The 25,346-nt window shown below is 42.7% G+C and overlaps 1 protein-coding gene across 3 annotated transcripts; it reads right to left on the minus strand.

Moving 5' to 3' along the window:
• Positions 1-1,092: 1,092 nt before the first annotated feature.
• TMEM230 (transmembrane protein 230) lies at positions 1,093-24,643 on the minus strand. Of its 3 annotated transcripts, none has more exons than XM_059897041.1 (5): positions 24,528-24,643; positions 22,459-22,579; positions 20,997-21,119; positions 10,416-10,493; positions 1,093-3,203 (listed from the first exon to the last, which is right to left on the minus strand). In XM_059897041.1, the coding sequence occupies exons 2-5, from the start codon at positions 22,555-22,557 to the stop codon at positions 3,171-3,173; spliced, it is 333 nt and encodes a 110-aa protein (XP_059753024.1). In that variant the 5' UTR covers positions 22,558-22,579; positions 24,528-24,643; the 3' UTR covers positions 1,093-3,170. The 3 variants fall into 3 exon arrangements, with proteins under 3 accessions (XP_059753024.1, XP_059753025.1, XP_059753023.1); XM_059897042.1 differs by lacking the exon at positions 1,093-3,203 and adding an exon at positions 9,216-9,749; XM_059897040.1 differs by lacking the exons at positions 1,093-3,203; positions 10,416-10,493 and adding an exon at positions 15,589-18,023.
• Positions 24,644-25,346: the final 703 nt, after the last annotated feature.

A 25,346-nucleotide genomic window follows, 5' to 3' on the forward strand; every position in this document is an offset into this window, starting at 1 on the left:
GAGATTGGCAAATGGAATAATGTCAGTCACAGGCTCTATGTGTAAGTAGAATGGTGCTATTTTTTAATTTGTGGAGCTGGGGGAGAGGTAGGCAGTGGGAGATACTGGTTTCTAATTAAATATTTTTAATAGAAAGAACCCCTCAATCTGAACTCAGGAAATAAAATGAGGGGCTTCCCTGGTGGCGCAGTGGTTGACAATCTGACTGCCAATGCAGGGGACACGGGTTCGAGCCCTGGTCTGGGAAGATCCCACATGCCGCGGAGCAGCTGGGCCCGTGAGCCACAATTACTGAGTCTGCGCGTCTGGAGCCTGTGCTCCGCAACAAGAGAGGCCGCAATAGTGAGAGGCCCGTGCACCGCGATGAAGAGTGGCCGCTGCTTGCCACAACTAGAGAAAGTCCTTGCACAGAAAAAAAGACCCAACACAGCCATAAAAATAAATAAATAAATTAAAAAAAAAAAAAAGAAATAAAATGAAAAGTCAACCTGTCATTTCGATACTCCAACCCCCAGTTCTCCTCTATAGGGCAATCATGTTTACCAGTTTTCTGTGTCTCCTTCCCTCCAAATTCTCGACAAATAATCACACGTTTATAAAAATATGAGTTTGTTATATATAGCATGTGTTGTATATGGCATAGAGAAAAATGCAAAACAAGAAACAAAAAAACTTGCATGTAGAGTTTAACTAAAACAAAAAACTCATCAACACCCAGGTGAAGGAATAGAAATGAGAAGTTCCCTTCCCAAAGCTCCCTGTGTGCCCCTCCGTGGTCATAACTGTCTCATCCTTTTAGATGCCCATGATTCTGACTTCTGTGATAGTTATTTCCTTGCCTTAAAAACAAAACAAAACAAAACAAAAACTTTAGCATCTTCATATATATCCCTAAGTGATATAATTTAGTTTTTCCTGTTTTCAAAATTTACAGAATGGAGTCTGTATAATCCTTTGATTCTTGTATTGTCTTTTGAGTCTTGTTTCTTTCAATCAACATTTTGTTTGTGATATTCATCCGCACATAGCTGTAGTTTTGTCACTTTTATTATCATGTAGTATTTCGTTAGGAATTTACCACAAAACAAAACAATAAAACAACAAAAAAGAAACTTACTACAATTTCTCCACTTAAAAATTTTCTAATTTTTCCATCTTAATGTCCTCTTGATAGACATTTGAGTTGTCTGCAGTTGGGGGCTGTTAAATGCAATGCTGCTGTGAACATTCTTGTCCATGGGTCTTGGTGCATAGGTGCATGAATTTCTCTCATGTGTGTACCCAGAAGGGAAATTACCGGGTTATAGAGTACAAATGCCTTCAACTTTAATAATAATGACAGCTAGTTCTCCAAAGTGGTTATACCTGCTTATATTCTCACTAGCAGTATAAGAAATTTCTATAGCTTTATCAACTCTTGGTATTGTCAGAGTATATTATTGTTTTACACAAATAGGAAAGTAGTGTAAAGTTCATTCTCCAACCTTGCCTTTTTCTTTTTTTTGGTAATATAGCAGCATCATTTTATTTTGAATTCTTTGATTGGATAGCAACAGTTGATAAAAATCCCTATGATAAAACCTAATGACCCACTTCAGAAAAGATGGAGTTGGGCCTTCCTAGCAAATATGGCAGGGAAAAGTCCAAATTTGCCTTTTTAAAAATATAAAAATACATCTTGGAATGTATGCCATCTAGAATATATAGACATCCATTTTCATGCTTGCTTAACGTTCTTAGTTATGACTTTTATTTTCTCTACTATCTTGAATAATAAATCATTTTCAACATAGAGAGAGAGCTGTAGGACAAAGATGGCATGTATTCACAACTCATTCCTCTGTTCATGGCAAACATTACTAATTGATCATGGCACTCTTTCCCAATGAGCACAAATGTAGCCTTAGAATCCTTCTCAACTCAGTGCTCTAATACCTTACTACTCAAAATGTAGTCCCAGGGCTTGCAGCATTAGCATCACCTGGGAGCTTGTTGGAAATGCAGAATCTCAGACCCTACTCCAAACTTACTGAATCAGAGTCTGCATTTAAGAAATATTCCCAGGTAATTCACCTGCACAAGGAAGTATGAGAAGGGCTGGCTTAGGCAGCATCTACCAAATACCAATGAAATGTGTGTGTCCTCCCTATTTCAGAGGCACACTGCAAGCCTCTGTCCTTGGTCCTGTTCTTCCAAAGGGTTTATCTGTGCACTTCATGAGAACATAGGAGGCAGGCTGATCTGATGTGCCTACAGTAAGAATTCTAGAGGGGTAGCAGAAACACTGGATTGCAGAATCACGATACAAGCACACCGAGAGGGTGGAGTGAAGGACAGGCTCTAACCATTGAGCTAAAGAAACTTTGACCAAGACAAACAAAAGACTTCATAGTAGCATATCTGAAAATAGTAGTGGCATATAAACATATATGTATGTATAATAATCATTTTGCTGTACACTTGAAACTAACCCAACACTGTGTTAACTGTGCTTCAATTTTAAAAAGTAAAAATAAACATCTAATAACAACAAAAAAGAGAATAGCAGTGGCATGCAGTGTCTGTTATGAAACATTACCCTTGATGTCACACAGAAAGGTTGCATTCCAGATTAGTTTGAGACACAAAACCATGCTCTCCCCTCCTCTTATTAAGTCAATTAATGCACTAGAAAATACAGAGGCTCTGAGGGTACCCGTTGTAGTCAGTTCTCTTTGTTTAATTCAGCAGTCCCCAAACAGAACCATTTCTGTATATCACATATTAATAGCTACAGGACTGATGTTATGGAACACAGTGTGGGAAACACTGGCTTGGGGTTTTAGTTTATGGTCTGGGCCATGAAAAAGACAAAGCTATCTTTGAAACACATTAAGAGAAGTACAGTTTTCAAGGAAAAAGAGAGGAGGCGCCTGCAGTCTGATGAGCACCATGTTGATTTCCTAGATTTACTAAAGAGGGATTCAAACATCTCCAGAGATGAACCCCAGGACATTGGAGGCAAGCCACACATGTCCTACTGTGAATGTCTAAATTAGAGCAGATTTTCCTTTCCTGTGTCAACACATGACAGTGATGGGATGGGGGTCAGAAAGGTGGGGCAGTTGAATAGCTTAAGATGGAGGAAGCTCCAGGGGAGAACCACACCCCTCTCTCTCCACAGGAACTGCTCAGTAATGCTGGCACATGTTCACTGGAGCATCCTGTGAAAAAGGAACAAAAATCGGGGGATCAGAGAACAGACTTGAGACAGGTAGATGAGAGTTACAGAAAAGTGAAAAGTCACACAGGCCATATTTTCTGGCCACCATGCAATAGAATTAAAAAGTAAGAAAAATTTAGCCAAAATTTTGTTAACTTGGAAATTTTGGAAAAGCTTTCTAAATGATTCTTGTTTCCAAAAGGAAAATTTTTTTATTTATAAACTATTCAGAAATAAACAATAATTAAAGAGCTACATGTCAGCATCTTGGAGTGCAGTCAAAGCAGTAGTCAGGAAAATGAATACCCATGGGTGCATTGATGACAAAACAAGAAAGACTGGCATTAGATAAATTACGTTTTCTTATTTTTATATAAATTTATTTATTTTTGGCTACGTTGGCTCTTTGTTGCTGCCTGCGGGCTTCCTCTAATTGCGGCAAGTGGGGGTTACTCTTTGTTGTGGTGCTCAGGCTTCTCATTGCAGTGGCTTCTCTTGTTGCAGAGGGGCTCTAAGGTGCGTGGGCTTCAGTAGTTGTGGCACATGGGCTCAGTAGTTGTGGCTCACGGGCTCTAAAGCACAGGCTCATTAGCTGTGGCGCACGGGCTTAGTTGCTCCATAGCATGTGGGATCTTCCTGGACCAGGGCTCAAACCTGTGTCTCCTGCATTGGCAGGCGGATTCTTAACCACTGCACCACCAGGGAAGCCCATGAATTACGTTTTCAACCTAAGAAGTTAGCAAGTGAATAGTGAAATAAATCCAAAGGAAGTATAAGCAGAAATCACTAAAGATAAAAGTAGAAATGGGGCTTCCCTGGTGGTGCAGTGGTTAAGAATCCGCCTGCCAATGCAGGGGACACGGGTTGGAGCCCTGGTCCGGGAAGATCCCACATGCCGCAGAGCAGCTAAGCCCGTGCGCCACAACTACTGAGCCTGCGCTTTAGAGCTCCCGAGCCACAACTACTGAGCCCGCATGCCACAACTACTGAAGCCAGTGCACCTAGAGCCTGTGCTCCACAACAAGAGAAGCCACCGCAATGAGATGCCTGCGCATCACAATGAAGAGTAGCCCCCACTCACCGCAACTAGAGAAATCCCGCACACAGCAACAAAGACCCCCCCTTTAAAAGAATGACATAGCCTTGGGACATGACATAAATGGTTAGAACCAACTAGGTCCAAGATGGCGGACGAGACTTTCACTAGACCTTAGGCCTCAGTAAACACTCCTTGTAACACATCAGCATGCTAGATGACACACCCACAGGCGCCATGACTGTTCCAAGGCCGACCATAAAATGTCAACAAATGGGCAGTGGCCCAATTTCTGGAAATCCCCACCCCTTCCCCAAAATAGCTGGAATACTCCTCCCACTCACTAGCCTGTGAAATTACCCACCCCTATAAAAACTGACAACTCCGTACTCTGGTGCCTCTCTCGCTTTCTGAGATGGCCCACACTCTATGGACTGTGTTTCTCTCTAAATAAATTCACTTCTTACCTATCATTTTGTCTCTCACTGAATTCTTTCTGCAACAAGACATCAAGAACCTGAGCTTCATTAAGTCCTGAGACCAGGTGTGTGATCTCAATCAAAAGACCATGGGTTCGGGGCTTCCCTGGTGGCACAGTGGTTGAGAATCTGCCTGCTAATGCAGGGGACACGGGTTCGAGCCCTGGTCTGGGAAGATCCCACATGCCGCGGAGCAACTAGGCCCGTGAGCCACAACTACTGAGCCTGCGTGTCTGGAGCCTGTGCTCTGCAACAAGAGAGGCCGCGATAGTGAGAGGCCCGCGCACCGCGATGAAGAGTGGCCCCCACTTGCTGCAATTAGAGAAAGCCCTCGCACAGAAACGAAGACCCAACACAGCCAAAAATAAATAAATAAATTAATTAATTAATTAATTAATTTTTTTTAAAAAAAGACCATGGGTTCAAGCCCCAATCTGAGTTGCACGGTTCCAGCCTCCTTGTGGGGTTGATGCGCCAAGGTGAGGGAAACTGGAAAAGGGCTCCCTTGTCCCCCTTACTCTTGACTGTCCCTCTCGACACCACATTTCGCTCTTCTCCGTTCCACAACTACATTCTTTTTTTTTTAATAAATTTTTTTATTTATTTATTTTTGGCTGAGTTGGGTCTTCCTTGCTGCGCGGGCTTTCTCTAGTTGCGGTGAGCAGGGGCTGCTCTTCGTTGCAGTGTGGGCTTCTCATTGCAGTGGCTTCTCTTGTTGCAGAGCGTGGGCTCTAGGCGCACGGGCTTCAGTAGTTGTGGAACGTGGGCTCAGTAGTTGTGGCTCACGGGCTCTAGAGTGCAGGCTCAGTAGTTGTGGTGCACAGAATTAGTTGCTCCACAGCATGTGGGATCTTCCCAGATCAGGATCAAACCCGTGTCCCCTGCATTGGCAGGTGGATTCTTAACCATTGTGCCACCAGGGAAGTCTCCAAGTCCTTGGAATTTTTAATTTCAAATGTCTACCAGATTTAGAAAAGTATATGTGGAGGTGACCAAGCCTTTGTATCAAGTTACTCAATGTGGCCTCTGGACCATGGCTGGTCCATGAGTTGTTTGTCACTGGCCCATGATGAGTTAAGTACAGATATTGAGAGCAAGCATCTATAACCCTTTACAGCAATTTGTTGTTGCCACAACATCCAAATGCATGATTGGCAGACTCATCTCATTGAACAGAGGTATAAACCAAAATTATTAACTCATGACAATTCGAAGTTAAACTAAAGGTTATTCACTACAAATTATTTGATGTTTAATGTGCTTTAGTTTAGTGTTTCTTTAGATTAAATAAAAGGCTCTGGATTCAGAGAAAAGAGAAGAGTTAGAGGGACGCAACTGGGTTCAAAACTTCAATGTGTCCCTGCATCCATCCTGTCCCCCTCCCCCAGAAGCCCAAGCATTGACATAAATAGAGGGTGGGGGGTGGAAGGGGAGAGCTGCCAGCAGGAGAACAAGAGGTATCCTTGATAAACTGGGAAACTGGAATCAGAAGGGACCCTGCCCTTTCTCTAAGTAGAGCCTGGGAAGCAGCATATTTGTATCATTTCTTTGAGAAATGAAAAGGCTATGGGCAGAGCTGGACAGCTGGACTGGAGAAAGCCCACACAATTCCCACGCACTCCAGCATGGGGGTGGGAGCAGCAGAATAATTTGAGGTGTGTCCAGAAGGAGCCCAAAGGCAGTGACGAACCTGGGACACTCCCACTATGTAGGCACAAGGGTCACCTAACGTTCTCAGGTGCCCAAATGGGGTGCAGAAGGAGCTGAGAGACAGAGAACTTAAGAAACTGTGCAGCTGAGAACAAGCAACAACGCCACAGCTACATGTATGGACCAACATCTGAGGTTTAGACAAGACAAAGTACATCACAGCAAATGCCACTGTGGATACACATGGGCCAGCTGCTTCCCTTCCCTGGTATTAGATACCTCCCCACTCCAACTGAGATGGCAAACCTGGCAGGAAGGGGAACTCTCATAATGACCAAGAGTAAATTTCGATCATCTGGTATATATAAGTGACTCATGATTGAAATTCAATGAAATTATTTAAAAAGCAGAAAAAAAAACTGGAACACCTAACTTCTTGCAAACTTGAGTCTATGAGCTGAGATTCATGCCTGCTTTTGCTTTAACCAGAATAACAGGTGTTAGTGAGCACCTTGACCTTATTTCTGATTTTAATTAGAATGCAGCTGGTATTTTACTCTATAGCATTTGCTGTTGATTCTTCATATTCTTTATTATGCTAAGGTCTATCTATTTGAAGCTGACCAGAGAGTTTTAATTTCTTTTGTTATTAAATCAGGAATACATGTTGAATTTTATCTAATGCCTTTTTGGCATCTATCAAGAGGGTCATATGATTTTTCTCCTTTAACGTAATGAAGTACATCATAGATTTTCTTAATATACCTTTGACTTTGCTTATTTGTTTTAATCCACAGCTGGATTTGATCTTATAATTTATTTACAATTTAAAAATCAATATTCATAAGTGAGATTGATGTGTACTTTTTAAAAATATTCATTTGGACAAGCTTTGATATTGGGGTTATAGTAGGCTTATAAAATGAATACTGATGCTTCTAAATTTTTCTCATGCTATAGATTCTAGAACGTAAAAATTATCTTTCTTGAGTGGATAGAGAAGATGCAGTACATATATACAATGGAATACTACTCAGCCATAAAAAAGAATGAAATAACGCCATTTGTAGCGACGTGGGTGGACCTAGAGATTACCATACTAAGTGAAGTCAGAAAGAGAGACAAATACCATATGATATCACTTATATGTGGAATCTAAAATATGACACAAGTGAACCTATCCATGAAACAGAAACAGACTCATAGAGAACAGACTTGTGGTTGCCAAGGGGGAGTGAGGTGGGGGAAGGGATGGAGTGGGAGTTTGGGGTTTGCAGATGCAAACTAGTATATATAGAATGAATAAACAATAAGGTCATACTGATTAGCACAGGGAACTATATTCAGTACCCTGTGATAAACCATAATGAAAAAGAATATGAAAAAGAATGTATATATGTGTATAACTGAATCACTTTGCTGTACAGCAGAAATTAACACATTGTAAATCAACTATATTGCAATAAAATAAATTTTAAAAAAGAATGAGGGGGACTTCCCTGGTGGTCCAGTGATTAGAACTCTGCGCTTCCACTGCAGGGGGCATGGGTTCAATCCCTGGTCGGGGAACTAAGATCCTTCATGCCACATGGGGTGGCCAAAAAAAAAGAATGAACAAGAAATCACTTTCATTACAAAAATTGTAACTAAAAGGGAAAAAATAATAAAATATGCCTGGGGAAAATTTTTTTTTAATTACCTTTCTTGAAGATTTTGCCAAAAATTTTCCATACTATTGTCCAACCTGAAAATTTGGGCAACTAAAACCTTTGAGGACCCTTTTCCCATCCTCTAGAGTTAGTGGGTCTATTCAGATTTTCTATTTCTTCCTGAGTCAATTTTAGTAATTCATATTTTTAATAATACATTTCATTTCCATTTATAAACTCTCACATAAAATCATACCTAATATTCTCTTCTCTGAGTGTCTACCTCTGAATCCTGAGTTTCACTTGAAAGTACAATTATGAATCTTCCTTTTGTACAAGTTTCCCCTGTTACTGGAAGCCTCTCTCCTCCACTTCTGATCCATTTTCTTTTGTGTTCCTGAATCTTTTCATGAGCCAAGTGCCTCTTCTCATCTTTTACCCAAAGGAGTCTGTTTTTGTCCAGTGTCAGAGGAGTTTGATGAGCTTGATCAAAAAATGAGGTTTCCTGTTCTAATCTTCTAGTCTCAGACACAGAAGAAAAGTCATACTTTCTCTAGGTTTATTTACCAGATTTAGAGGATGACCTGAGAGTGGAGAGAAGGGCTGGACCCCCAGCTGGGATAGGGGACAGTAGGCTAGACTCTCTCCCATTGCACAGAGAGCTCTCCAAGATCTCACCTGCCTGCATCCTCTCCCAAGGCCTCTCCTATTACAACCTACCAGCCATAAAGAAGCCTGGCAGTTCTCAGGCCACGACTGCTTTGTTGCCTCTTACCATGCTGCCTGTGCTGCTCCATCTGTCTGGGATGCCCATGTCATGCTTCTTGACCTGGGAGGTACTTCCTCGAGTTTTCACTTTTATGATAAAAATTTAAGCCATACCTTTATGTTTTGTGCACTTTTCTTTTTTTTAATTTAATTATTGTTATTTTTTAACATCTTTATTGGAGTATAATTGCTTTACAATGGTGTGTTAGTTTCTGCTGTATAACAAAGTTAATCAGCTATACATATACATACATCCCCATATGGCCTCCCTCTTGCATCTCCCTCCGACCCCACTTTTCTGTATATGTATTATATTTCACAATGAAAAGAGTTTAAAAAGTATCTGCATATATTTTTATATTTGAATTTTTTTTGGAAGAATACAAGGGCATACTGTTTATAAAGGAGGTCTTTACTCTTTTATTTAATATAATTCCACATTTAAATAAATTATTAATTTTCAAAGGCTGAAAATTGGCCAGGTAGTAGGAAAACCCTGGGCTGAACCCTGGTGACCAGAGATACTACCACAGTCTTGGCTGTGTCCAGAGAGATTTTAACATGGAGCTGGTTCCTTCAAGATTTTGCTCAAATTGCATATTCTCAGTAAGACCTTCCCTGGCCTCTCTGTGTAATACTGCAGCCTACTCACATTTCCATCACATCCATCCCTAGCATCAGCATTCCTCGTCTCCATTCTGCTCAACTCTTCTTCCATAGCAATTGTCACTTTCTAACTCACTGTTACTTTTTCATGCATTCTAGACAGAAGGAACAGCTAAAGCCAAGGCTCTAAGTTGGGAGCAGGCTCAGAGAAGTCAAGGGGCACTGAGAAGGCTGGTGTGACTGAAGCAGACTGAACAAGAGGTAGAGCAGCCGATGACAGGGAGGTGAGGGGGAGACCGTGTTGGGCCCCATCGCATTGCAGGGATGCCGGCTTTTCCTGTGAGTCAGATGTGGAGCTGCTGTGGGATTTTAAGAGAAATGACAGGATATGACACATTTTAAAAGGGTCACTCTGACTACTGTGCTGATAAGTGAAGATTTTATGTTGATAGGAGAACATATTGAGACAAGAAAAGATGTTACAGCCACAAAATAAAAATTGCTTGCTACAAAAATAACACCCAGAATGCAAAACAGAGTCCTTAGACCTCAAAACCATGATAGCAAAAATACAAAAAGTATAGCAGAAGAGCTGGAACATAAAGCTGAGGAAATCTTCCATGAAGGAGATAAAAAGATAAAATATGGAAAAAAGACAAAAATATGGAAAATAGGAGAGAAAAAATAAAGACTAACATTTAAGGAAACAATTCCAGAAATAGGAAACAGAGACATCTGAGTGAATGAAATTATAGGATGATTGATTTCAGAAAATTCCTTTACACTGAAAGACAGGAGTTCCTAGACTGAAAGGATCTGGAACACCTGGTGTAATGGATAATGGGTGCTGGATAAAAATGAACCAACAATAAGACACATCATCGTGAGATTTCAGTACAGTGAAAACCTACAAGCATCTAGAAAGAAAAATAATAGCAAAATAAAGAACCTAGAATCAGAGTGGCACCAGACATCTCCACATATGTCACACAGGACCCCCAAAGGAACTGCAGTCACATCCTCACCTGTGAAGTAGCATGAGCAGGTGGAGAACAGGGCAGCAGGCTCTGGACAGAGCTCTTCAAGACGAAATGGATGAAATACTAGGAGATACATACAAATGGCAACAATTTGAATTAGTGATACACAGAAAATTATGTAAACAAACAAACAAAGCAAGATTGTTAATTCCAGGAAAAACTAAAAGTATCTGTCCTGGCTTAGCTGCAAATAAGGTCTATATATTCTTGGTAATGTCAACATTTAATACTGATCCAACCAAAATGACACAATTATATGGAGAAAATGGAGGGCCTGGAAGTATGTGAGTATCATGGGAGACGATGAGGGAACAGAGCAAAATCTCCACCTTCCACTGGATAAAATCAATTGATTAGGCCTGACTGAAATATTGTTAAGTGGTAATATATTTCATGTGGAGATAGCAAAGTCAATACAAAAAGTTTCAGCTGGAAGAATTGAAGGTGATTGTTTCTTGGGGAGCAAGGGAAGAGGGGTTGCAGAGGACTACTGATTTTCATGACAAGCCTGGTGGAACCATTTGACTTTTTTTTTTTTTTTTTTTTTGTCTGTGTTTAGTCTTCGTTTCTGTGTGAGGGCTTTCTTTAGTTGCGGCAAGCGGGGGCCACTCTTCATCGCCATGCGCGGGCCTCTCACTATCGTGGCCTCTCTTGTTGCGGAGCACAGGCTCCAGACGCGCAGGCTCAGTAGTTGTGGCTCACGGGCCTAGTTGCTCCGCGGCATGTGGGATCTTCCCAGACCAGGGCTCAAACCCGTGTCCCCTGCATTGGCAGGCAGATTCCCAACCACTGCACTACCAGGGAAGCCCCCCATTTGACTTTTTAAGGTATGTGCATTGATAATTTTTAGAAAAATAAAACGAAATTTAAAAAGAAAGCTATCAAAGTTCCTCATTCCTTAGCTGGTCGCAACCTAGTTCTGTGTCACTCTGGCAACCTTAATCCCCAGCTCTCCCAATGCCCAGCCTGGGCACCCAGACCACACAGTACCCATTACCAGTTTGGGACCAGCCCAAGTTTCCCTCCCACCTGCCTGTGGTCTAGCTTGAGTCTTGTCTCAGCCAGATGCTTTTCAGGGCCTGCTAATCCTCCTTTCCTCTCCAATCCACTTAGCAGAGCAAAAACTTTCTAAATTACTCATTTATTAATATTACTTATTGCATTTGTTTAGCTAGTTCAGGTATGGATCTCTTTCTCTCTAAGTATGTTGCAAACTTCTGGAGGAAGTGGACATTCCCTTTTGAGGCCTAGCAAATGTTCATAGTGGGTGCCCCCAAATATTTCATGGATAAACTTAAAAGTAGAATTCAAGGTGAATTAATAGGCAAATTTAAATCAAAGTCTGGAGATAAAACAAAGGTTAAAGCTGTGACCAATAAGACACATGGAAGATCTAACTGTATCAAGATAGACTTGGAATACCCTGGCGGTCCAGTGGTTAGGACTCGGCACTTTCACTGCTGTGGCCCAGGTTCAATCCCTGTTGGGGGAACTAAGATCCTACAAGCCCCGCGATGAAGAGTGGCCCCCGCTTGCCACAACTAGAGAAAGCCCTCGCACAGAAACGAAGACCCAACACAGCCATAAATAAATAAATAAATAAACAAATACTTTAAAAAAAAAAAAAAAGATCCTATAAGCCGCATGGTGCAGCCAAAACAAACAAACACACAAAAAGATAGACTTGTTTTCAAAGCTTGTGGTCTACTTTTCTGGTTAATGTTGGAGATGTTTTAATAAAGAGGTATTTTGCCCCCGAAGTCCTCTCAAGTTTCAAGTTTTGGTGACCTGAGGCTTGGTAAGCAAATGTGGATCCACTCTGCCAACACTGCATGTGACTTCATGGACTTTGTGCCTACCTTGCTTTTCTAGACTGCAAAATCTGAATCTCTGCAACTTGAGAAGTTAACTTCTTTTACTGCCATTAATATGAGATGAGACTGGAGGAGAGAGAAGACTCCCTGGCTCCTTGCTGGAGGCAGGATGCAAACACCTGGGAGAGCAACACAATGGAATACCACCTTGAGTCAATGCTCAGAATGAGCAGGAGTCCTTGATCTGGGGCCAGCATCATTCCATGGCTCTTTTGGTCTCACTGTGGTTTCAGACTCCATTAAATGGGGAAAATACTTGGCATTTTCTGACATCCCCAAGAAGCAGACACTTAGAGCTCTCAGCAAGTCTCCTGTCAGTAACCTCTTAAGTTAAAGTGTTCAGACTGCAGTCCAGGGGCAGGAGCCGGGAGCTATGTCCACAGAGATCTGACTTTCCCCAGCTCCGCAAGGTCATTCCTCCCACCTGGGACGAGTCGTCTTCTCAACTCTGCCAGGCCACAAACCCTCCGAGGCTGTGTTGGTGATTCTGCTGCTGCCATCTTTTCAGTTGTAGGGGGATAGTGGTCCTGTGGGTGGTGATCTCAGAGCAAACTCGGCGGCCATCAATCCGAGAGAAAACCCTTTCGAAGGATTAGCATCTTGGCCAAGAACCTTTATCTCCCAGACTGGAGCATTTTCTAGTCGGCTCTTCCCAAGTTAGTGAGAGGAATGAAATACTGGAGGCATTAGAGACCCAGGGAGAGGGGGAGGAAAGCCAGCACCTCAGTGTTCAGGGTAAATTCCTGAGCCACCAGGTCTGCCTCCCCCAGAAACTAAGACAAAACATCCTGTCTCTCATTGGGTCATAAAGTACACTTTGTCCCTTCCCCTGGCCTTCAGAGCACCAAAGCATACTTCCACTCCTGCCACAGACCTTCCCCATCTGTGGGACTTCTCTTTTGATTTCTCACTGCTCACAAAAATGGATCTTCACAAAGCTTTCCTGCATTGTTTCTGTGCCATTTCTATGAAGCTTCCCCAGGACACTGGGGGTTACTGTTTTAGCTGGAGAATAACGGTGGATGGAGGAGGAGGGGCTAACCTTCTGGGTGCCCCTACTCCTAGCCATTGGCGCTACCAGAGGAGGTCCAGTCCTAAAGGGAGGGGATGGACTGAGGCATGGGATACCCCAGATCAGTGCTTCTCAGACACTGACAGGCAATGGTCCCCCAGAGGTCTTGTTGGAATGCAGGTTCTGGTTTAGCAGTCTAGGGCAGGCCCAAGATGCTGCCTACCCAACGAGCTCCAGGATGCTGTTGATGCTGCTGGTCCGCAGACCACACTTTGAATAGCAAGGGGCAAAACTGAGAAGGGGAAGTGCAGGAAGAGAAGAGGTGCAAACAGGGTCCATGGGAGAAAGGGGAGGGAAGAACAAGCTCCAGGGAGGGGTGGCTTGACCATACTCCAGCTGCGTCATCTCATCTGCACAGCCTTCCCTGCAGGGCCTCCGGTGGCCCACGTGTTGGCTACAGTGGGATGCTTTGGTCCTCCCCTTCCTCTCTTGTTCAACCAGAGGACTGGAGCAGCTGCATGCTGGAGAAGGGCAGGGTCTGGAGACCTCCTCACCCCCTCCCACAGGCAGCTGTCAGGGAAGGGAGCCCTGCCTTGGTGGGGCTGACTGCTGTGCTGGCTCTGGCCCCTGGCTCCGGGGTCGCTCTGCCATGGAACAGCAGGTTCTTCAGGTTGGCATCAGGGATAACAGATGAGCTCTCTCCTCTCCTCGTCAGCTTCACCCCAGGCACTACTCCCTGAAGCCAAAGGAGTGAACTGCTTCACTCTCAAACAGCAGCTTCCACTTACTGAGTGCTAGGCTCTGTGTGAAGCACCTTCCCACGTTGTTTTATTTACTCCTCACAGTTACCCTACAGGGTAGGAACTGGTTTATCCCTACATTACAAGGTAACCGAGGCTCCAGAAGTAATTTGTGCAATACCTTGTGGCAAATAAGACTCAGTCTATGCCCTTCCCACCCTGGCATTAAGCCATAACTGACCACACATGTGAGGCCAGGAGCCTCGGGATGGGAAATTAGATGACAGAGCAAGGCAAATAAGGTGAGTTGATTTGGTTTATGGCCCTTTGAAGCTCAGCAGAAAATCAAGGCTGTTCTTGTCCCTTTACCAGCTTCCCTCACTGCACCAGTAACGGACGCTCCTCTGTGCGAGCCAGCAGGGACACTGCATGACCCTGGAGGAGGGGACTTGCAGGTGGTTGTGAACTGGGCTCAATGGCCTGAGCAGAGGGTGCCACGAAGAGAGTTGACTCACCAGGGAGCACCAAATCTGTCTACAGAGTAGCTGGCCTCCCAGGCAGCTGACAGAGGGTCATTTAGGAAAGTCTGAATCAAATGGTACCAGCCCATCTGTCTGTACCTCAAAGGAACACCGTGTCCTGGGACAGAAACACACTCCTGACCTTGATTCTTCATTCAATAAACCTAAATCCCCACAAGCACTGTGCTAGACTTTGTGGGACTGTAAGACACACTCTTTGCCCTTAATGAAGAAAACTAGAAGGTTTGGTACAAAAGTAACCAAGCAGTGGTGGGGACTGCAGTGAACTGGAGAACTCTGCTCAAAGCTGCTTCACTACTACTTTGCTCCAGTTGGTTGCCTCTCAGCAAGAAAAATCTACTGATTTTCCAGGAAAAGCCCCAAATCAACATCAGGTGAACTTTACCATTTTTAAAACAATTCTGGCCAACATCTGTGGCCACTAGTTTGCAACCTCTGCTCCTCACGGACCAAGTCTTATCCTTTCCTATTGTACCCTCAGCACCTAAAATTCTGGGCAGAAAGGAAGCAATCAATATGCTTCTGGCACATTGACCAGGTGAAGCTTATCCAGAAGAAATGGGTCTGAAACTGCCATCACATGCAGAATAGCTGATGCAACTGGGGAGGATTTAACTTTGGAAATGACTGAGAGACATAATTATTGTTGCAAATAAGAAATCCTTATATTGGACTTCCCTGGTGGCACAGTGGTTAAGAATCAATGCAGGGGACATGGGTTTGAGCCTTGGTCCAGGAAGATCCCACATGCTGCACAGCAACTGAACCCATGCCCCACAACTACTGAGTCTGTGCTCTAGAGCTCGCGAGCCACGACCACTGAGCCCCCGTGCCACAACTACTGAAGCCTGTGTGCCTAGAGCCCGTGCTCCGCAATGAAGAGAAGCCACTGCAATGAGAAGCCCATGCACCGCAACGAGGAGTAGCCCCTGCTCGATGCAACTAAAGAAAGCCCACGCACAGCAACGAAGACCCAGTGCAGCCAATAAATAAATAGAAAATCTTTATAAAGCTAGGGCACATGGTTTGGCCAACACTTCAGAAGGAGCGGGGAGGCTGCTTTTAGATAAAATATACATTTGACAATTGACCTTGGTTCCCGTTAATCCTATCCATCCCTCTGCCCTCCATTCCTTTACTTGTCCAGCCCCTAAAGGCATTTGCCTTTCATACTTGGTAAGGGAAATTCAGGCTTTGCTTAAATGTGAGTCCCAAATATCAACTTATTACCTAAGAATCTTATCCAACTCAGGGTTTTTCCAAGTATTAAAATGAAATAGAGGGACATACCTGGTGGTCCAGTGGGTAAGACTCCACATTCCCAAGGCAGGGGGCCCGGGTTCAATCCCTGGTCGGGGAACTAAGATCCCACAAGCCACGTGATGCAGCCAAAAAAAAAAAAGGACGTGGCTGATCTCTGTGGATACGGCAAGATACACAAAATAGAGTAAGTAGGAAACAAATTATGGAGCTATACAATGGGAGTCCGAGTTTTCGTTTTTGTTTTTTGAAAAAAGGATAGATATGTGCTTAGAAAATTTCTAGAAGGGTATACAAGAAACTTAATTAGACAACCATGGGAATGGACTGTTTAGTCTCCCCACCGTTCCATTTTGATTTTTTTTCCCCCTTACTAGCAGCATCATTACCCTTATAAAAAGGACAAAATAATTTAGTTTGGCCAAAACCTTCTGGTCTTAGCTTTGCTTTGCAAACACTGCCCAGGATCAAGCTTTATATATTTCCTCACATCTTCACTGTCAAGGCCCAAGAACTTTAATTAGACTACCGGACTCCCCAGCCTACCCTCCCATTACCAAATGCACCTAACCTTGAAGGCTACTTCTGATTGCCCTCTCTTTGTCTCTCACTTCCTGAGTCCTAGCCTAGCTTTTTTTCCCATTTGTACTCACTCCGTGGGTGATCTCATCCAGCCCCATGGCCCTTAGATATCGCCCCAACACTGACTCCCAAATTTCTAACTATAGCATAGACTCCCTTCCTGAACTCCAAACTGCACATTGCAATTGCCTACTCAACATCTCCACTTGGATGTCAAGTAGACATCTAAATTTAATACATCCAAAGTTGAAGTCATCTTCCCTAATAACCTTCCTCTACCCACAGCCCTCCAAATCTCAGCTAATGGCACTTGCAGGCTTCTAATCATCCAAGTCCGTAACTTCAGAGTAAAAGAATGACTGGAAAACAGTCTAATGCACAATGCCAGTTATCTAAAAATGAAGGTAGTCCTAGGTATTGGGATCAAAGATATCATATAATTACTAAAACGTTTTCTAAAATAGGTTTAAAGTTATCTTTTAAGCCTAGGATTTAGATTTTGACATTTTAATTTCTTTTGAATACAAGCCATTTTTTGCAAGATAGGAAACAGAATCAAACTAAGGCAGTCTTGTCCTCTAGAGATCCAGGCCAGTTCTTACAATCTTCAGCAGAATGACATCATAATACGAGGTGCTAACAACAGTGTTAAAAACTATAAATAATAACCACTTATCTACATTTTTTCCTTAGGAAACAGCCAAAAGTCTTGTCCTTAAAGGTATGATATACAGAACATCTAGATTTACAAAGGACAGAATGATCCAAATTATATGCTGGCCAACCTGTCAGTGAACCAGATCAGAGCTGGCCAAGGACCGGTGAACAGAGAATGTGTTTACAGTTTGAAAATTTGCTCTGAGTTTTAAAAAATTCCTAGTTGCTGTTAATAAGAAAGCAAGTAAAAAATATTATAGATGCACCCCACTGATATTTGATTTTGCCACGGTTTTCCACTAGAACACAAAGTTAGAGTATGGGGATAAGACACTTACATATTTTCAAAATAAATTACTTAGTAATAAGAAATCTGACATACTGCATTCTTCCATTTGCCACAAGAACATACTGACAATGAGGACTATTTAAAAGAATGCTCAACTCTAAAAAGGGTGGTGGCAGCAACACATTCCACTACAGAATAACCTCCCACTTTCCCATACAATTAACATTGCTACTTTTCATGACACATATTCACGTGGAAAAACTTGTCAGGAGCTTTTGCCAGGGCCAGGAGATGAAAAATAGAAACTGTCCTGATGACATGGATAGTTGTAAGCTTAGTTAACATCTTTCGGATGGACCCATAAAATCTGGCCACTGTTTTGTTAAACATCTGCAAATCGCAGAACTCCTTAGCCCTTAGCCATAGTATCTGCTCAATGTCTTAAAGGTGGGCTCAGTCCCATCTGTGACTCTTTTCTTCAGGGCTGAGGTGTGTGCTAGTCATCAAAGTCTGGAATGTCATCGTAGGAGTATCCCCGGTAGCCTTTGGATGCATAGTAGGCGATGCGCAGGTGGTAAAATCCTGGCAGGAACACCAGGATGCCAATGATCAGGATGGGAACGGCCCGGTCTGCCCCCTGGTGGCAGAAGGAGGCAAACACATCAGTACCATGCAAGTTATAAATTTTAAAATAAAATAAAGCCATGGGTCCAATCCATAGATCAGTTATCACATACTTTTCAGAGCACTTTCTTTTGGTAATACACTACCAAGACAAAAGGTTTACATCTCTTTGCCTCCCTATCAATTGCAGAAAAACTACAAAGTACTAAAAATTATAAAGAAATTATCCATGTTCAACCATAGGTATCTACTTCCCATAAAGAAACCAGAGCTCCTTAGAGAAATGGCTGTCTAGGAGTTGAGGGGGCAGGGAATGTACAGATGGGCCTGGGATAATTTGCTGGGCCAGAAAACAAGAAAGTTATCAAAGGCTAACCTGGGTCAGCTTTAAAAGACAGGAGTAGGGGACTTCCCTGGTGGCACAGTGGTTAACACTCCACACTCCCAATGCAGGGGGCCTGGGTTTGATCCCTGGTCAGGGAACTAGATCCCACATGCATGATGCAACGAACTGCCACAACTAAGGAGCCCACCTGACACAATTAAGACCCAGCACAGGGCTTCCCTGGTGGCGCAGTGGTTGAGAATCTGCCTGCCAATGCAGGGGACACGGGTTCGAGCCCTGGTCTGGGAAGATCCCACATGCCGCGGAGCAACTGGGCCCGTGAGCCACAACTACTGAGCCTGAGCGTCTGGAGCCTCTGCTCCGCAACAAGAGAGGCCGCGGTAGTGAGAGGCCCGCGCACCGCGATGAAGAGTGGCTCCCACTCGCCGCAACTGGAGAAAGCCCTCACACAGAAACGAAGACCCAACACAGCCAAAAATAAACATAATAAATAAATAATAAATAAAAATTAAATAAAAAAAAAAAAAGACCCAGCACAACCAAATGAAGAAAGAAAGAAATATTTAAAAAAAGAAAAGACAGGAATAACCTGAAGAGGCTCCTACTGACCAAATATGGGACAATTTATACGTTAAAAAGAATACAGACTACAGTTGACTGAAGCACAAATATGTAAAAAGATGATAAGCTTACAGTGATACTAACAATTCTTTGGTTACCTTTTGAGGTTGCTAGGTGTATTTTTATAAAAATTTGATAATTAAAGAGAAATAATCAAACATTTTTCCTACCTTCACTATACATACTGTATTTCAGGGTAACCAAATAATGGTTTTGAGAAAGTTCCAGAAGAATTTTCGCTGACAAACGTGGAAAATGATAGAACTGGATTCATTAGTGAAAAGGGTAATTCATTTTATGATAAATTAATTAGGCTGAAGACACTTGAACCCAGTAATCAATCTTAATATCAACTAAAAATTAGGACAACCATTTTGTGCCTCCTAATGTAATGCTATAGCAATGGTTCTCAAAATGTGGTCCATGGAACACCAGCATCACCTGGGAACTTGTTAGAAATGCAAATTCTCACGCCTCACCCTAGACCTACAAAACTGGCATCTCTGGGAGCAGGGTCAAGGAACCTGTGTGTTAACAAGTCTGCCAAGTGATTCTGATAGACGCTGAAGTTTGAGAACCCATGTGCAAGAGCAAATACACAGCACCCCTATGAAATATTCTTTCTAAAACAAAGCTAAAGTAGAACTAAATCTAAGCAAGTCCCTAAATCTAACAGTATGCAAGAAATATGAGGAATAGAAAAACAGGTAAATGGTATCAAGACAACACTCCTAGATTAATGTAAAAACTGTTAGAGATGCACACTTACAGATTTACCAGCAAATGTAAATCTGGTATTTGCTTTAGTATACAAGAAAAAAAGTTGGGGATAGATGAAACAAAACATTCATAATTGTTGATGCCGAGTTGTAGATACACGGTGGGGGTTCATATTATTTCATCTACTTCTGTTTTGTTTGAAATGTCTGCAATAATAGTGAAAAGAACTCCAAACTAAAAACCAAAACAATCTATTAGGTGATTTTCTTAATTAACACCTTTATCCTTATTTATAAAGTAGTCTTTTATAAAGCACACAAGGTGAAGTGATATTTGTTGCATGTGGATCTCACCTCCACTCTCAATTTTTACATCATTAATAGAATCTTGACTATACCCCTGGGATTAACAATGCATGTTGCAATGAAAGTTAACTGAAGGCACAGTCCTGAAGTTAGATGTTCAAATTTAGACAGCACCAAGTATGCCTCTGGTGGCCACATAATAGTTTAGGACCTAAGGCAAATTGGATACAGGTCTCAAAAGCCAAACGTAGCCATTTTATTGTGACAGTGTTAATATTCCCAGTTCCAAGGATAATGCCCCCAGTTTTAGCTCTTGGCTTTGTTCCTTCTGCAGACCAATGTGACCATCATCCCCTGGCCTGGTGTGTGTTGAAGAACAGATGTGAACTATGGTCAGTATTACTTTAGAACAATTTAGATGCTGTGTATAAGCATCTGTATACAATCCAAGAGAAAGAACCACCAAAAACTACTTTAGGTTTCTAAGGTATCGTACTGAAGCTCAATAGAAACTCCAACCAAATCCAATTTAAGAAAGATCTGATCTAGGAGCCAGAAGTCCTGGCTGGGTCAGTGGCCCCAGACCTATATAAGCCTCACTGCTTCTCCCCAAACACTAACTACAGTAGTATAACTGCAAAGTTATAATAACAGCATTCTACTCCAGTTATGGCCTTTATCAGTCAGGAATCCTCAAAGCTAGGCTCAGTTTTGCTGTTCCAAACTAAGATGGTGGGAAAATTGCCCAACATCTCAGAGGGAAAATTTGCCTACCTGCCACACCCACCTCATAGGAACAGTGGGAGAAGTTTGTGGAATCTCAAAGGAAGAAATATGTCTTGTTATCTGAGAACAAAATCTAAAAAAAAAACCCTTTTCTCCTTTCTGCTGGAATATACTGTACTCAATATGAATATAAAACTGAATATAAAAATGTGAGTCCTGGCTCACATTTTAAACATCTCATGGCAATCCCACAAGCCCCTCAGCTTACCCCTTTGCTGATATAGCCTGCCAGCAGGAGGGAGCCTATGATAATGAGGAAGGCGCCAATCAAAAACAGCACCGTAGCAAGCGCAATGGCCTTATATGGAATCTTAGGAGGGCTTTTCTTAAACTGAAAGAGAAACAAAAAAAGACAAGGAAGAGCATTATGAATATACCAGGGCTCAGACACTTTAAAGCAGAGAGGATAAGAGGAACCAATCTTGGTGTGTATTGAAGTAAGTCCTACTACCCAATGCAGCTCTGGGAGAGAAAGGAAAAGGACTGGCAGGAGATGAAGCTCTAGTTATTGCTCTAACAATAACTTGAGGGAGGGAGTCCCAGACTGTTATTCTTTCTCGTTTTAGTCTCATTCCACAGACCATTCATTGTACCGTAAAAAAATTATTTTCTTACAAAAACAAAAGACACTTTATGGTCATTCATTGATTAGACATGTTTTTAATAAACGTGTCTTGGCACATGGAAGGCTGTACTAATCTACAGGGATTAAGAGTGTACATCATGCTCTGGAAAATAAGAAAGAAAATAAGTGATTTCTGGCATTCAAAGCTAAGCTGGCATATAGTCAAAGGTTTTAAAATAAACTTTTTCTAAAGCATTAGTTGCCTGCCCCACAAGGCAAATAACCTGCCTTATTAACAAGTTCAATTCAAGGTTAAGATTCAGAGACAAATTCCTAAGGTTTGGCTCATGGTTGTGTCTGACCTAACTGACTGGAAGCTTCCCAGACGCACTTAAAAACAAAACAAAACAAAAAAAAACACCCCAAAACTCTCTCCTTCAAGTGTGGGTCCAAAAAGTACAAAGAATAATTGATTTGTTTATATTTAAAAGGATGGGTTCCTGACACTTCCTCTTCGGTCCTGGTTCCACCTAAAATATTCTATTCTAAAGGGAAGTGGGCAAAAGGAGATGCTACACCATTAACTATTTTATAAACAATGATCAGGGTAGGACACAAACTTAATAAATATTCTCTGTTTTACTTACTGTTTGCCACAAAGAATACCTTTAATAAATTGGATCTCATGACATCAGGAAAGAAGGAAGATTCCCACAATCTGCTGGCTTTAGCAGTTAGTTTCTCCCTTAAAAGATGAACTGGTGGTTTTGACTGAAGTGTAAACAAACCGATGACATAGTCTTTAAAAAATTCTACTTAACAAAAGACAATCTGATTATTTCCAGATAAACTACACAGAATTTGCAACTACTGAACTCTGGCATTACAACTAAAATTTCTTCGACAATATTTATATTGGTTCGAAACTGCTCTGCCAAGGTCCTTCCTTCTGCAGGCTATGGCTGAAAATCGCAGAGCAGAGTTTCTTTCCTGCTGCTCCCTCTAATATCTAGGGACAGTGAGCAAAACCTCTACCTGGAAGGTTTCCCTGCTAACTGAGCAGAAACAGAGCCAGCCAATCTCATCAGGTCCCTTCTGCATTTACCTGAAGGTCAATGTAGCCATCGTCTGTACTGGAGAGCCTTGAGTATTTCACTTTACTACTGGGGATTCCAGTAGCCAGGTTGGTACGAGACGGCATCATAACACGCTGACACAGTTACAGTCTGAAAACAAAGAAAAGTATTATTGTCTGCAGGCTACAACAATGTGTTTGTTATACATACTGGAGTTCTGGGCTGCAATGTCATACTAGCAACTGGCAATTTAGGCTCCATTGCTCTTAGAACCTGATATTCATTTGACAAGTGAAAGCATTCTCATTATGCATCTACTCTGGTTTGTCCTGGTAGAATAAGAATCAAGACATTTGCCAAGAACCAGACCTCATGTTTATGTTGCCACCAATGTTTCTCTGCCTCCTAATTTTTCCAAAGTCACACGGTGAGTAGGTGAAAGGGTGGTGACTTAAATCCAAGTCCATCTGGCATTTCAACCATTCTGCTATAGTATAGTATTGCCTGTCCCCCGTCCCTGCTTCCAGAAAAAGCAAGAGGAGCATATACTCAAGTGATTCTCTTATTTGTCAGGGAGAGAGGAGAGAGGGTGGGAAATGGAATACATTCACATCAGCATTTTGCCTATTTCCCTCTGACAGATATCATCCTTTTAATACAAAAGATCTGTAAAACTTCTTGTTGTAAATTTGGATAAGCTACTGGCTACCAGTGTTGTACCAGGGTCCTCTGATTTGCCTGCCTCTCTGCTCCACCCCAAGCACTGAAAGCAGCGATTCCACTTTCCAGGTTACTTCTACAGCTACATTAAAAACAAACAAATAAACAAAAAACTCTGAATAAATACCTGGTTTTTGTTCAAAATAGTCAAAGCTGACTCCAGTAATGAAATCACGGTTATTATGTCACCAGTTTAAACACAGTAGATAAGATTAAAAAACAATGACATTTAAATTGAAAAACATTTTAATTTGTGTACTTTTCCTCCATAAAATCACAAAGTTATGTGAATGAAACAAGTAAATTTTGATCATGAAGCTATTTGATTTCTAAAAGTGAAACATATCTTTAAAAAAACAAAATTAAGTATTTCAATAAGGGCAACATAAAAAAAAAACATAAAACATAAAGACCGGCCTTCCTCTGGTATGACATTTTGCAAATAATCATCATCATTATAATGGCAGTTAACAATTACCTAGTATTAAGTGACGGGTACTGTTTTAAGTGCTTTATATATACTTAACACTGAATGTTAATGAGCTGTTTCAAGTGGCCCGCAGTCAACCTAAATTAACTAGCATTATAAAGGAATTGGTGCTAAATGCTCATGTCCCTTTTTAGTAATTATATACTGAAGCAGAAATCAAGTATTGAAAAAATAAGAGTATGCTTACTTACATGCTTTTCTAAAAGGGTTAGATCAAATTCCATCAAATACTATGTTTTTAGGTGTTGCGATCCCGACTACACGATAATCTAAATTTAATTCTATAAAACTTAAAGTCCAAACTACCAATAAGTGGGGGGATTTGAGAGCATTTAATCACCTCTGATTTGTATTAGTCTTAAAAAAATAGTTTACATACTCTGACATTAACTTCATAAACCGCATCAAAACATAAAAAAGCCCAGGGCGTGAAGGAGAGGGGAGACGAATACTTTTTGGTAGCAAAGAATAATAATTCTAATAGAGGGGAAAGGAAAAAAGTAAATCAATGTTTTCCGGTACCAGCCCAAGTTCCCAACAGGCTTTTTTACCAGCCTCACCGCAACCCCAAAATTTCCTCAGCACTTGAATGCTGCAAGAATTTTGAAAGCATCAGCAAAGCACTTAGCACAGTGCCTCGCACTACGCGCCTCTACACACGACTTCCCTGCCCGCCTCCAGACCGAGCCAACAAGAGAAATAAGGACCGACATGATTTTAGAAGGAAAACAAAATCCAGTTTCTGGAAAAAGGCCAGCCGTGCCCCGGGAGGGCGAACGCTCCACACCGAGGACTCGGGGCTTGATTTCGGCAGGGAGCGCAGTCTGGGCCACACCGCGAACCTGAGTCGAGCTCTTCCGCCCCCGCCCCGCCGCACGCACGCCTTACCGGAGCCCGGGCCAGGCCGCCCGCGCGCAGACAGCTAGCTCACGGTTCGCAGCAGGCGAGCCGGAGACCTCACAGTACGCCTCCCCCAACTGCCTCCCCGCCCCAGACCAGCTGGGAGCCGGAAATGGCGTGTCGGAAGACAGCACGCCGGACGTGGCGTCACCGGGAGCGACGCCTCCCCGTTCCACTCCCCGTCCGGTTTCGGGCGTGTGCTCGGGTTGCTAGGGCTACGCAGAGGGAGCGCGCCCCGTGGGGTTTCGGGAGGCGCAGTGGGCTGGACTGGCTGCCGACCACCTCCGCCGCGGCGGGCGACTGTCTAGGTAACCGGGCCGCCTGGGTCACAGGTCCAGGGCTAGACGGCTATGTGTTTCTTTCCGGCCCCTAGGGTAGTGTAGGGAGCTCAGTGGCGCCTCGAGCGGCGGAAGCCGAGCCGGCCAAGCTCCCTGAAGGCCGGAGCTGTCAGGTCTCCCTATGCCCAGGGAAGGCCGCCTTCCCGGGCCGCGCCGCCCTATACCCCACCCGCTACTCTCGAGTAGCCCCACATTCTTGCGCTTCAGTTTCCCGCTCCTCGTCTTCAGGCCTTACCCCGGTAAGAGGTCTGGCCACAAGGGACATTTTGCAACACGTGAAACTTTTTAAAATGTCGAGCTTTATTATAGTATAATTTACATATGATAAAGTACAATTGGATTAGTTTTGACAGATGCATATAGTCTTGGAGCCATCATCACAACGTAGATAAAATATTTTCATCACTCCAAAAATTTCCATCAGGCCCCTTTGCAGCCAATATCCTTCCCCAACCCCAGGCACACAGAA

Source organism: Balaenoptera ricei, chromosome 15 (assembly GCF_028023285.1).
Source record: "Balaenoptera ricei isolate mBalRic1 chromosome 15, mBalRic1.hap2, whole genome shotgun sequence".
In the NCBI taxonomy this organism is placed as follows: Eukaryota; Metazoa; Chordata; class Mammalia; order Artiodactyla; family Balaenopteridae; genus Balaenoptera; species Balaenoptera ricei.

What these genes read in the sequence shown, in the direction of transcription:
- TMEM230 (XM_059897040.1), bottom strand. Translation starts at nt 22,557, where the DNA reads ATGATGCCGTCTCGTACCAACCTGGCTACTGGAATCCCCAGTAGTAAA. An exon ending in ATGGCTACATTGACCTTCAG is followed by an intron (nt 21,120 to 22,458) that starts GTAAATGCAGAA and finishes TTTCTCTTTCAG; the next exon opens with TTTAAGAAAAGCCCTCCTAA. An exon ending in CAGGCTATATCAGCAAAGGG is followed by an intron (nt 18,024 to 20,996) that starts GTAAGCTGAGGG and finishes TTCTGCCACCAG; the next exon opens with GGGGCAGACCGGGCCGTTCC.